The 14,069-nt window shown below is 36.5% G+C and overlaps 1 protein-coding gene across 7 annotated transcripts in view; it reads right to left on the bottom strand.

Annotated features, from left to right (window-relative positions):
* Positions 1-14,069, bottom strand: part of CPEB4 (cytoplasmic polyadenylation element binding protein 4) — a 46,461-nt gene that overhangs the window by 28,697 nt on the left and 3,695 nt on the right. For 5 of the 7 annotated variants that reach the window (XM_067305010.1, XM_067305011.1, XM_067305012.1 and 2 more), the window contains exon 2: positions 4,814-4,895. In XM_067305010.1, coding sequence (XP_067161111.1) covers positions 4,814-4,895 — 82 coding nt within the window. Of the gene's footprint in view, positions 1-1,390; positions 1,661-4,813; positions 4,896-6,255; positions 6,445-14,069 lie in introns of those variants that run through there. The other 2 variants (XM_067305015.1, XM_067305014.1) reach the window with 2 other exon arrangements.

Raw genomic sequence — 14,069 nt, 5'->3', positions numbered from 1 at the left:
TCTTAATTAATATTGCCTCAGTCTGCAAATCCCATTAGCCTTTCCTGAATACTGTGTAGGAAGTAAAATTCAAGAAGACCCTGAGTAGGAATCATTCAGTACAGTCATTCACCAACAACTCCTGAAGACAATTACCCCAAACCATGTTTGGGGTAACCATGTTAGTGCCCGACGCAGTGGCAGTGAAAGTTTTTGCGCGTTTTCTACTAATTATATCAATTATTTGATATAATAAAGTTGCAAGCGAGTAATCCTTACAGAAAGCTGTTCTGAGACGAGGCACCCAAACTGGCTCAGCAGCTGAGCTTGCTCATACAAGCCTCAGGTAAGAATACCACAGTTCCCCGTGAGAAAACTCGTTCCCCATACACGAGGCGTCAGAGATCACGAGGACAACGGCGGCATCAGGGAGCAGGCATACGGATTTGTCGGAGGCCTTAGGCTTCAGCACTCAGCAAATAGCTCGTGTATCTCTTAGCATAAAACAAGAGTAGGAAAGAGAAGTTGATTTTGGCCACCAACCTGAAGTTCTCCTCATCCCCATGAAACATAAAGAAGGTTTTATAATTAAAAAAAAAAAAAAAAAAACTCAAGATCTTGTTTTTAAAAAAGCTCAGTTTTTATCTGGTGCATACATAAAGCACCACTTACCTACCAAGAATTGTAGTCTTTGTTATTTAGCCCTCCCCAAAAATTGGGCCCCATTTTCCCCAGACTCTCAGTAAATTACGTGGGTCATATGGGAAACCAAATGGCACGTTCTACTCGATTAATATGAACACACTGCGTACTCCATACAACTAGAAAAGCAACAACTAGTTCAGTTTCTTCTCTGACATTCAGAAAACTGTCAAAACCATTCATCCCCTTTGATCCAAGAACACTTTATAAGATTCATTGTGGGAATCTCCACCCACTTTCTTCACATCTGAAATAGTTTTTCAGGTTAATATTAAGGGGCTGATGACTGTTTTAAAAATTTAAGTATATTAACTCACTCAGAGAAATCCTGAATGGTGAACCATTAGAAAAAAAAAATAAGTGAAATAAAAAATTCTTCCAGTTCTCATCACACTGTCTTTCTCATCTCTTACATTTAGAGCTGCTCTTCTACGTGCCCTCCCAGCAGTGCATATACAGTCTGACCTTCTGCTACTTCGCAAACCTTCCTTTTCATCCAAAGTATCTTCAATCTCATTTTTTACCACGTGGCATTCATGCAGATACTGAGCTATTCACACCACAATTTTACAGGAGTGCTTTGCCATCCTAGCAGCGGATGTGCTGGTCTGCTTCTTTAATCCATTTCACCTTGCAGTATTTCCAGGCAATAACCCTATATCCTGAACTGAACTGAAGCATAGGATATTTCAGTAATAAAACAGTCTGCTGCTATAAAGTATTTAAAGACATTTCAGTGTCAGTTAACAAGGAAATATTTAGGCAACCTACTACTATTACAGTAATGCTCAAATTGCCATCTGGAAGACCCAGATTCAAAAAATCAGTCTCTGGATCCCAGGCTCAGCTCACGAAGGCCAAATACATTGTAAAGAAGATGCAATTAGTCTCCAGGGAAAGGCTTCTGCAGATTGTCATTGGCTATGCAGAATGCAGCGCAGTCACTCGTGTGGATAAAAATAACATATTGAAATGGCAGCTGCTCAGCAAAGGAAGAGGATTCAAGCAGGGATAAAAATATAAATTAGAATAAGAAAAAATGGTAAAATGCCTATGCAAAGTGCTAAAAGGTAATATCGAGTATACTAAATCAATGATACTTAAGGTTCACCTTTAAACCTCCACCAGGAAACACAACTTTTATTTCACACAGCAAAACAACCCAAGAATGCAATTATTACTCTCCTAAACAAACCCATGACTAGCAGAGCTACCTCAGTCAACACGTACACACTGCGAATGGATTTTGCTAAATTTAGAACTCCTATTGATTATTGTATTTCATGATCCCAAACCAGCTGCTTTGAACATCCCATTCAGAGACACAGAGGATTTCTTTAAAGTTCCAAGAGACAGCGAATTCCAAACTGTGATTGGTATCTAATATCTTTTCCATACTCCAGGTTATTTTGAAGGCAGACTTTAACAAAGCACCCTTTCTCTTAGAGTCCGCTACAATACGAAAGGGGTGGTGTTAGTGCTGTGCATTAAACATATGCTAAGTCAATAACGAAGCCTCTCAAAGACTCAAAAGATAGCAGTGAGACCTATTAGATCATCTGAATTATTTCCATGCCATTCTGAGATTGCTCTCTATAGTATGTTTTATTAGTGTCTTGCCCAGCCTATTTTTAAAGTTTCAAGCCCAGAAGCTTTTCCCTTATGAGACTATCCAACTTTAGTTTAAAAGCATCATATGCACCAGTTAACCTATTTAAAATGCAAAATAAAAAACTTTTTAAGGATCTGCTTATATAACTGCCCGTATTTGAAACGGAAAGTAGGATTTTGAACTGACAACCAAAATCTGTCATATTTTAAGACTTATACATCTGAGGTTTTTAAAGATTCCTTCCAATTGGTTTAAGTATAGGTGAAAGATTTGAAGAGAAATAGAATTTGTGTTCAGACATAATCTTAAACCAACTGATACAGATGGAAAAAAAAATATAAAAGGATTGGGGTCACATGAGTCCTTCATCAGATGTGACTTGAAATGTGTTTTGGACCAGCAAGCAGCAATTTTTTCCAGCTGTATCAGTTGGTTTAACTAAGGTATTTCCTCTTCATACAAACTCTGCCCTACTTACAGACCATCACTACAGCATTACTGCAACATGGGAGATGCTAGTTTGAATAAAAATCCAATCCTAAATATATCATAGCAAATAAGACACTGTATAAGTCTGCTATGCTAGACAAGCAGCAGTCAAATGCAGTGCATGCTTCACTGTAAGCTAACTTCTTTGCTGAAGATACCCTTGAAAAATGCAGAAGAGACTTCGCAACAAAGTATTTCAAGTGGGATCGCTATTAAATTGTTCTTAGTGTTGAGGCTTTTTTTTTTCTTGTGTTTTAGAACTATTAAGCTTGAAACAGAACGACTTATAAAGAACCTATTAATAAGGTAGATTTCCCAGAACAAAATCATATTGCTATTACGCTGTTCTGATCATTTTGACGCAATAACTACAAAGTTTAGGCAAAGCATGGATGACTCTGCACAGGGGATTAACAATCAAGCTCAAGCAGGAATTAACATGCATCAGACTATACATATTCTTTGCTGACACACTTATTCCAGCATTCTTTATTAAAACAAGGAAAGCACTTAAAAAGAGTTTTCAATCCCAAAGAATCTTCTCAGAGCACTTAACCCAAAAATCGCAGTGCTGTACAAAACTACCCTTGCTTAGTCACTGAATATAAGTACATAGCAACCTGACTTTGTTAAATTCAACCTTAAAGGTAGATTTTATTTGGTCTACAGCCATGTCACTTGGGGTTGTTATCTTGTCAGATTTTAGCAGCTAAAACCTGGGCTGGGCCTGCCTGACACTTGAATAGACAGTCTGAGCAAGGCCCAGGTGCTGCAGTCAAGGAAGGGCACCTTGACTGTTGCTTCAGTATATAATGCTGGCAGTATGGATGTTGCCATTTACCAGACAGCATGTAAAACAAAGAAAAGCTGTTAATACTTGTCATTAATAAAGGCCTGACCCCCACCAGGGAATGTATTTTGAATTTTGAATTCATGTGGCGATCATTTTATCATTATCAAGCTCCCCTTGTAATTTCAGTAGGAAAGTGTTTCTCTTAGTGTTTCTCGTCACCCTAAATTGCTGTGCAATACTGGGGATGTGAAATGCAAGCTGTAGTTCAGACCAAAGTGAATGCAATGAACACAGGGTATTGCCAGTTTATCAAAGATTGTTCCTCCGAGCGAGAACCACTAGTAAAACAAGTCAGATTTCATTAACACCACAAGCCTTGCTTATCAAAAGAAATTGACTTTTAAAAAACACATACATCCATGTTGTTTTTAGTGGTCTCATGAATGGTAACAAAACTGAACTCTTGGATAGTGAGTATAAATAAAAGATTGACTACTTTTACTTACAAGTAACCCTTGAACTGAAACAAAGATTACTGCTTATACCAAAAAAAGAATGAGAAACTAAACTTCTGAAATTTATACCATAAGCTGTTTCTGTTCAGGTACAGATAAAATTAAATATGTAGACAATGCTTTGAATATTCAGTAAGTTAAGGTATTTTCAAGAAAGATTACACTTGGCAAAAAAAGATAAATCCCAAGTGCAAGTTGGTTCAATGCCCCTTCCTTTCCCATTGGTATATAAAGAACTCCACAATTCAAGTTGGCAAAATTAAAGAACTAAAAAAATTGTGATGAAATATTCAAAGTTCTTCTTAAACTAAAGTAGTTAAACCTCATTCTTCCCCAAGACAGAAAGAACTATGACTTCAGTAGGAAAATACCATCAAGCGGAAAGTTGTATCTTACTGATCTGAAAGATTTCTGAAGCTGATCATTTTTATAGGCAGCACACACTGCATCTATTGAAAACAGCACAGGCGACTTACACAAAAGATCAGCTTACATTTGTGTTTCTTATTGTTTTGGATAAAGGCAGAAGACACTTAAGTGCTCACATGCCACAATAGCTTCATCTAGAGACAACTGAAAAAATGAGGCCCACATGAGCTGACCTACATGCACTAGGTGCACAATTTAACTTTACTTGTCCTAACCCAAACTGAAGTTTCTTATTCTAAGCAACCACGTCATCCCAATTATTCACTGCAGGAGATGGTCTCTTTCTAAATTTACCTTTCAGTGAATCATTTTCAGCTCTCATTATGTCAATTAGCGAGTTCTCCAGTGAATGCATGTCGAAAGTCCTTGTGCGATCCTGCAGGTAAACATAAACAAAGCCAGGTTAGGCAACATACAGTGTTAAACAAAGCTATCTCAAACATAAAAAAACTGCAGTTTTGTTCTACATCAGTAGAGCAGAATTAAGCGAAAGCACATACCTATACACCACTAAAGTCAGTGTGACATAAGAATAATGCAAATTAGAATATTCTTAAATATGAGTCAGATCTATATTTATCATAATCAGTCATTTAAGAACCCAAATTCCTTCATATTTCTTGCTAAATTTTATTAAACATTTCTAAAAAGACTTTCAGTTCACAGTCAGGAAGTAAAGATCATATACTGGGGAGACATACTGCAAGGAAAAATCACAAGATAGGTATTTCAGCCTAGCTACAGAAAATCTGAATTCTGGAAACTTGTATCATTTCCTTCACCTGAACTACTACACTATAAACTGCACTAATCTAGCTCTGCACAGTCACTTCAGATTCTGCATAATTATAAACTATTTCATGCAAATAGTACTGTTCCAAATAGTCTGGTTTACTGGGTGAAAAGTTAGCTCTAACTTTTAATTCAAGGAGTTCAGAAATTTGATATTCCACGCACTACCAGAAATGAAGGAAGACACAACAGATCAGCGGCAAGATGACTTGTGTACCTTACCATTTCATTATCTCTATCCATCTGAAGTATACTTACCAAATATTTCTCCTTCATATTAGCCAAAGCCACCATTTAACGCCTACATGGTTCAATCTTTCCCAACTAAAACATCAAATTCTACATCTTGCAAGTCTGGCATTATGTTAATGTAAGCCACAAGAAAATATCCCAATACTACATTACCTTAACTAGTAAATTCGGGACAACCAAAGTAAATATAAATTTTGAAATCTTTATAGTATCATAAAAGGTCACTAATGCAAGCAAAAAAATCTCTCTCATTCCCAAAATTATTCATCTATCCATCATCATCATCTATTTATGCATATAGATATTTATGGAAACAGCTAGACAGAATTTTACATAATTATATTACTTGACCTTGCATTTAATTTTTCTGTGTCCAAGAAGAATGCTAAAATCAGTCCTGAAAGTTATATTTCATTCACTTTCTAAGAGATTCATTTCTGAACTGAAATCAAGCATGGAAAGTATCTGCTCAAATAAGAAAGCAAGGTTTGTGCAACTCAAGACAGATGTTTGCTCTAATCTGCTTCTCTACTACAACTATCATTAATACAGCAGTGAATACAGTTTTTGTCCCCAGCTCTAGCCGTGAAGCTGAAAATTCTCCAAACAGATCTAGATTTGATCACTTTTAAAATTATGAGTATCAAGATATACTGTCCTCTACTTGTAGTATTAAAGTGCTAAAGCAGTACCAAAGGCAGTGTTGCAAGAGGCATTCCTTGTCTCAGACAGCAATCAGTCATCTTGGATTTTAAATATCTAATACTATTTTAAGAGCAGGAATCCACTAGCCTCTAGGGTCTTGATCCATTTCCAAGTTCGTAGATTACATTCCTACCGATAAAAAGAGTTTTCAACTAAATTTACTGTTGTTTTTCTTCTCTTCAGAACAGGTTATTACTGACACAGAACAGGTGAATTATTTCTACCCAGATGTACTTCTTTGCAAATAGCATTAGAATGATTAGAGTTTAGAATCATTTGCCATATTAGTCTAGCCCAAAATCAAAATTGCTATAAAAAAAATGTAGAGTTGTCCTGTTTTTCCACAGTATTTATTTCCTTTCTCATATATATTAAAAGAGAATAGATGAACCTAAGAGAAACTATCATGAACATTTGTATTCTTAAGTTCTTGGGGGGTCTTGTTGTTGTTTCATGCATTTTCTACTGTTTTTTTCCTTTCCTGGTAATATTTACTTTATTTGTCTGGTTTATATATTACTACTGCCTAACTATTTCAAGCTCTAGTTACGCTGAAATACATTTGGAAGGTTGAAATTAAATAGCATAAGCAGTTAAAGGTGTAAAAATTGTAGTGTGTGCATCATTTTAATGGATCCTGGATCCATTAGGTTCCAGCAGGATCCAGCTCCAGAATGGATACTAGAAGACAATCTCTATGTTTTCAGCAGTCTCCACAAAGTGACAGAAATAGCCTAAAATACAGGTGGAAGCATTTTCTGAAAACTAGACATTCCTTAGTTGCTATTCTTTTTCCATCCTGGCTTTTATTATTATTGCATTGTGTTTCTTTGTGTGGAATTAACCTCAACTCAAAGCCATGAACAACTACAAAATTCCTGCCTCACAAAGTGCAAAACCTTAGGAGTTTCAAGTCTTTGTAGAATTTGTGGCACTTAACATTTCAGTTTTCTGAGACACTAAAGGAAAAACCAAAGTCAAGTAACTTCTAGTTCATTGTGCTGTGTATGTGCCGCGCTGCATGAGCCCTAAGCTAGTATCTTGTCTCTCAAATGTCTGCGTTATGCTGAAGTAAGCTACAATGGTGAACAGAGTTTCACTGGGATTGGTAGTTTTCAGCATTGAGAACAGAGTTGAAATGCTAAAAGATGGAATTGAACTGGTTATCTGATAAGGACACCACAAAGCTAATGGAAGCTTTCTGTGGGGAGGAGTTCCTAGCTTTCCTCTTCTGAGTGAATCTGTTGGCAGTCCTTCTTGGGTGTACGGTCCACAAGCTTCTAACCCTACTGCTAACACTTCAGAACACAACCTTGTGCACAACATAAAAGATTAAGTGGTCATATTCATATCTGCAGCTATTAGCAATGACTTAGAAAGAAGGACTTGCTATAAAACGTGCCTAAAACATGGCCTACGTTCATATTCCTTGCTCTTCAGTGGTTCCAATAACTTGGACGGTACTAATATGAAACACTGAATCTAAGGACTCCTATTGTCCAGTCTCACCTGACAGAGTTTAGATGCCGTAGGCATCTAGAGCACCCTTAAAATGCTGACATGCTAATATCTATTTCTTGCTTAGGTTTCCAACAGAAAGGTCTCTGTGCTTACAGAATGTCTAAACATCCTCGTTAGCTCAAGGTGCTGACTTGCTCCAGCCTCAACACCCTTGGGAAGATCAGTCTTGTTCCTGGACTGTTTGAAACAGTTTATTCCTCCATGTCTCTGCTCATTACAGTCATTCATTAGAAGACAGCAAACCATATTAAGCTCCTAGCGCTGTGCCTTTATCAAAAACAGCCACTTATCAGGAAAAGTAGAGCAGAAGCCAGAGTAATTCTCACCAGCAGCTGACAATTATTATAAGGTGCTCACTCACTATTTTTAGAAGCATTAGGTAAGTATTTCATGACAAATCCCATTGAATTCCACATTCCCTTGCTATGGAATATGAATTACTGATTTACTGCTCTTCTCTACCGTAACACTTGTGCTTTATAATCTCCAAGAGCAGATTAAGATAGATGTACTGATGCTATTGCTACACTGAATTTGGATATATTCCTGAAACGAATGTAGCAGCCCATCTTTCTGGGTAAGCAGAATAAACTCAAGAACTTGGTATATACATTCACATATCCTGTGAGAAGATGTCAGAGTTTTAGATATCCTAAATAAAATTAGCCAACATGCCTTACTCAACTGGTTCAGAGGTTTGCACAGTACCTACTATAAGACAGCTCTATTAAATTAGCTGACTACCTATCAGGATACTGAAAGGGTCCACACTACAAGAGAAAGTCACAACTGGTAGGTTTTTTAGTTTTTATAGAATTTAAACACCTTTTATTTTGAGACTGCCTTAAAAACAGTAGCACTAATTTTCCTTATCTAAGAAATTCCAAGGCGATCAGCACATTTTACCAAGAAGACATACTACATCTGAAGTATGTATCTGATGCCTCTAATGTATATCTAATATATCTGAAAATAAAGACTGATGACAGATTAGTGGATATTGATCATTAACTGGTAACTAAAAATGGGAAAGAGCTATTCTTCTCAGATGCATGTTATGAGTTATAAAGCACATGAACTACGCTGTACTTCAGAAAAAAAAATCGATGTTTTCTTTAGGAGATGTCACAGAGAGAATTAATAACAATGTAATAGTGTTTTTAATGGACCAGTTCATGAAGTTAACAGTGCTCTCCAGGAAGCTGGACTGCTTACTATATACTTATTTATTTTAATAAATAAAAGATATAGAGTCATTGACTAGTTGGGGTTGGCAGGGACCTCTGGAGATCATCTGGTCCAACCCTCCTGCTCAAACACGGTCAGCCACAACAGGTTGCCCAGGACCATGCCCAGTCGAGTTTGAAATATTTCCAAGGATGGAGACTCCACAACCTCTCTGGGCAACCTATTCCAGCGTTCAACCACACTCACAGTGAAGAAGTGTTGTCTTATGTTCAGCTGGAATTTCCTGTGTTTCAACAGGAGTAGTGCCTACCCAGAAATAATGCAGTGTGTACACTTCAGTAACAAATTATGTTAACTACAGCCTGATACTGTTTACACAGGTTGATCACAAGAACTTTGCTTTACAGGAGTTTGTTTTAGTGCATCTAAAATTTTGCTTTATCAGAGGGCTCAAAGGGCACGCACATTTACCCTTGGGAAAGGGGAACTAGGGCAGAAGGACATTGGGTTGAAAACAAGACCATAAAAAAAACACACACACACACACACACACACACAAATCAACCTGCAGTCTTAATACATGACTGTGTTTAAAAGCCAGTAACATTTTAAGAAATATTCCTTAAACATCATTTTGAATAGCAGCATTGTTTGCACAAAATATACAGGAGGTAACAGCTATCAAATCTGGTTAAGCGAGAGCTATCAAGACCTTCAATATTCTTACAACAGCAAACACCACAGTTTTCAGCTAAACCCCGGCCAGTTCTGCCTACAGAGCAATAAAATTATTCTGATTATCCTACTATCTAGAAGTCATTTGAAAGTATGTAGAGTGCTCATAATAATCTAATTGTTAAAGCATTAAGAGTAGAACCCAGGACTTCATGTTACAACTTCATCATGAGATTCATACAGCGTAGGCAAACCACTTCACCTCTGTGACTATAGTGTTTTCCCCACCAGCATCCAGACGGATCATTTTACATTTAAGAGGTTCTGCAAACCTGAAACCACTTGCAAATAGCAAATCACTAGATTCTAATTCCTATTCCATTTTTATTTTTGAAAGTCCAAAGACATTTCATTCTAAAAGAACAGTCATTTGGTACTAAGCATATACAATATACACTGGGATATCCTCGTATGCAATAGAAATTAAACGGGAATTTTTCATGCATAGGAAGATCATGCTCAGCATTCAAAAATCACGTATCTAAATTCTCTTGTATATTAGAAAAATGTAGGTCTAACTTCACTATTAAAGTGGAGATCTATTATATTTAATCCACACCCACAGCATTATTATTGCTTGAACAAATAAGATTCCAGAACCTGAGAGCTTCTATTTAGTCCTTCCCAAGAAGAGTCTGCCAATGCTAAAAACCCAAACTATACAAAAGTAAAACCTGTCGGGGTGTGAGTACTTGCTTGTAGCTAAGGCTGTGCCTAATCTTATAATATATGATTTCTCTGAAGACTGAAACATCAATAATAATGCAAAGCAAGCCAGTGAGTTAAGAAATTTATTGAAGGTGATTAAGCACTATTTATGGAGTCAGTGTAGTTATATATGAGATACTTAAAACCAGAGCTTACTTTATATATTAAAATCTCTGTCAAACCAGAATACTAGTGAAAATTAGAAAATTCACAACTGCATTTGCCACCCTTATTATAGCATCAGAAGCCTGAAAACTTGTACCTATTTCCTGTAATTAAAAAGCCTGGCATCCCAGGCAAAGTACAGTGAGTAGGGAGAGGTAATACTGTAGATACTAAATACACATTTTTCTCTTAATTGTGAAGCAAATTTGGACTTGAGTCTACTTCTGGGTAAGCTTCTCCTCCTGCCCACCACCTTGCAAATGCTGTATTCCAGCTCCCAGTCTGGTATCCAGTGAATTAAAGGCTTTGAATAAACAGGTTTTTCCTGAAAGGATGTTGCCGTATGCTGCCCTGATCATCTTTTATAGCTTCACCAAGGAACAATAAGAAAAAGCTGGTAAAGTTAAGTGGCGCATAATGTAGGAGCTTTTTTGGGAGGCAGCACTTCTGGTTTTGTCAAACTTGAACTTATTTTTAATCATTAGAAACTATAGACCTTTATAAAAATTTCCAGTAACATGTCTGATCCTATTTTAGCCACATATTAAAATTTATTTTTTATATATTTTCTATAAATTATTTTCCACAATATCTTGTGTTCTCAATCTTTGTGCTGGGCTGCTAAGTATGCAATTCCTTTTCAAAGCAAAATGCTTAATAAGAGTATTCCTTTTAATCTTTGCAAAATACAAACATAATTCAAATAGCTTCTAACAAAAGCTCCCTTTAAAAAGAAACCCTGAGGTCAAAAACGCACAGGAGGGCCAAAGCCGAAGTATTAACGTCAGTAGTAAAGTTTATAAAACAAGAACAGTGTTAACTTCCATAGTACTTAACTTGTGCATGTCATACCACATTAGAGTGCTTCTAATTCCACAGACCAAGAGCTGTGGGGAATGGCATACAAAACACTAATTACTACACAGCTGATGTAGTTATAGAAAAATGGGTGACTGGACATTTAAAAATCCAACTTCGAGAACTTATTCTATTTTTAAATGATAGCCTGAAATTTCACAGAATAATTGCTGCTACTAGAAGGAAGAAAAAAAGATCTGCAAAACTTTCTGCAAAACAAGTAGCCTCATTTTATGCAGCTAGAGAGCATAATTTCTGAAAAGGTTCCTCAACAACAAATGACAGATATTTTAAAAAAGCATAGTAAAGAAATTTACTTGCAAAATTTCTTCAAGAGGAAAGACTGGCAAATGCGTTCAAGAGGTTTTTTTAATTACAATTCCTGAGAATTAGTTGTTTGAATGCACTTATTAAAACAAACTATTTCTACATGCAAACAAATAATCATTTACAGTTTAGAATTAAAACACATTCTGTAATCACGTATGTGTTTTCTCAGACATTCCATATCTGCCTGAGGGAAGAGAAAGTCCCTTTGGCACAGACCCTTAATGAATTTGGAACGGGTTATATACCCAGAAATTAGCCATTGCAGAAAAAAGGAAGAAACATTTTGACCAAGTGGATCTAATGAACCATCCTCATGTACAAAATTCTTTGAAATGGGCAGTTATTTTCAAGTCCGATTCCAGAAATAAACACAAATTATTCTGAAGTATTTTTATAAGAAATGGAATGCTATTGCTTAACTTGCTAGTGGTTTCAAAGACCAATTTTAAAAGCATCATCATGTATTTGAAGATGACATCTGGAAACCTGGAAATGCCTATAAAAGCAAGATTAATGCATTGCATAACAAGCAGGATGTTCCACTCTCATGAGGAAGTACAAGCACATAGCAAAAAGAAAGCCCAAACAATCTTGAGGGCAATGCTACAGTAAAATGCAATTACTGACCACTTAGTTTGACAGCGCTGCAAGGAGGGAAGTAGAAGGAATTATTTTAAAAATCAGTAACTTTGTCAGATGCAACAGTCACAGTCACGTCTCTTTTCACTTATTAATGGTCAGGGAAGGCTATGGTATCCAAAAGCACTCCAATTTTTTTTATTCGGGAACCATTTTTTCGTTTGGAGACCATTTCCTTCTCAAACAAACGCACAAAGAACAATGGCTTTTCTCTTTTCAAAAGGTCTTTGAAGGGAGAAGGCTGCCCACTGGTTAAAGCACAATATCAAGACTTAATTACATTAACAGGTCTGCTAATAGTCTTCTCTGACCTTGCTTCAATTTCCATCTCTGCAACAAGAGGTTGCTGTAGACGTCTACTTGTGAGGTGTAATGAGACGCAATTCCAAAAGAGAAACACTTAGGAAAAACAGCACCGTGGTTTGCTTGCAGCTCTCAATACCAAGCAAGCAACCACCATAATCACAAGATTATCAAGCAGATCAACACAGCGTTTTCCTTTTATCTGTGAATTTTGGAATGCCCATTTCATCACAAGTGACTAAGAGCTGTAGGCAGAAATATCTGAAGTGAGCAGTAGTTCACATTAGCGGTTTATAGGGACATTATGCAATGTTGTCCTCTCCAAAGAGGAAACGAGCACTTACGCTTGGTTACCCTAAGACTTCCATCAAAACATATACTTCTGTGTTTCACTAAGCACTGGAGTAAAGATAACCTTTGCTAACACACACACACACACACACACACACAAAAGCGAACCCCAAATATCTGCAATTGCTGGTTTACATCTTGCCTTCTAAAGAAACTAATTTTCACTCTATTACAGCAACACTTGTTAATCATTTAAGCAACAAAACATAAATATTAAATGAGAGGGATAGTTGTCTCAAATTACTCCATTATTTTGCTGCAGCAAAGACAGCTTTCAATTATTTCCTAAATCGGAATCTAAGAAGATTCCATTAACAAAATATCCTTCTCCAATACATGATTGCATCAAAGATGCAATATATATGCATGCACACATATATAACATAAGCAAAACTCCTCATTTCTGCTTTAAGTCAGCCACACAATCAGCATAATCAAGAGAAAGAAAAAAAAAGGAATCCTAAAGGTCAAATTTTACATCACTTGTTTTCAGCAGTTAAAATATGTAGTGTGCTTTTGAAACTTAAATCACTAGGTGACCAAAGGAGATAAAGATTTTGCACAAAAAAGAAAGTTATAAAAAGCCGTTGTCCAAGATGGCTTCAAAATTAATCAGCATCTTTTTAGGTCTGCGGTGCTGAAGTCCTGTTTTTTGGCCCTGCCCTTTTTTTCCACAGAAGTGATAGTAACAGACTGGAAAGCACTTCACTTTAACACTTTCCCTTTCTTGGCACGTATAAGCGTCAGACTTGGTCTTGACATGTATAGCTTCATTTAATGTTTACATAAACAGATACCAACATGCTACATAAAAATTATTTTTGACCATGATCAAAATACAGGTGTCTTATAGTTTATCTTTGGAACATAACCCAAAAGTCAAGGTTGATTTTGTCCATTTCCTGAAATTTCCTTGATATCAAATCAAGCACATTTCTATCAGTGCATGTACATTTGGGCCTTAACCACAGCAGCAAGGACACACTTGATCTCATTCTGTCAG

This window comes from Apteryx mantelli, chromosome 14, assembly GCF_036417845.1.
Source record: "Apteryx mantelli isolate bAptMan1 chromosome 14, bAptMan1.hap1, whole genome shotgun sequence".
NCBI classification, from domain to species: domain Eukaryota; kingdom Metazoa; phylum Chordata; class Aves; order Apterygiformes; family Apterygidae; genus Apteryx; species Apteryx mantelli.
Note: the sequence above shows the minus strand (reverse complement) of the source record. Positions and strands in the feature narration are given on the sequence as shown.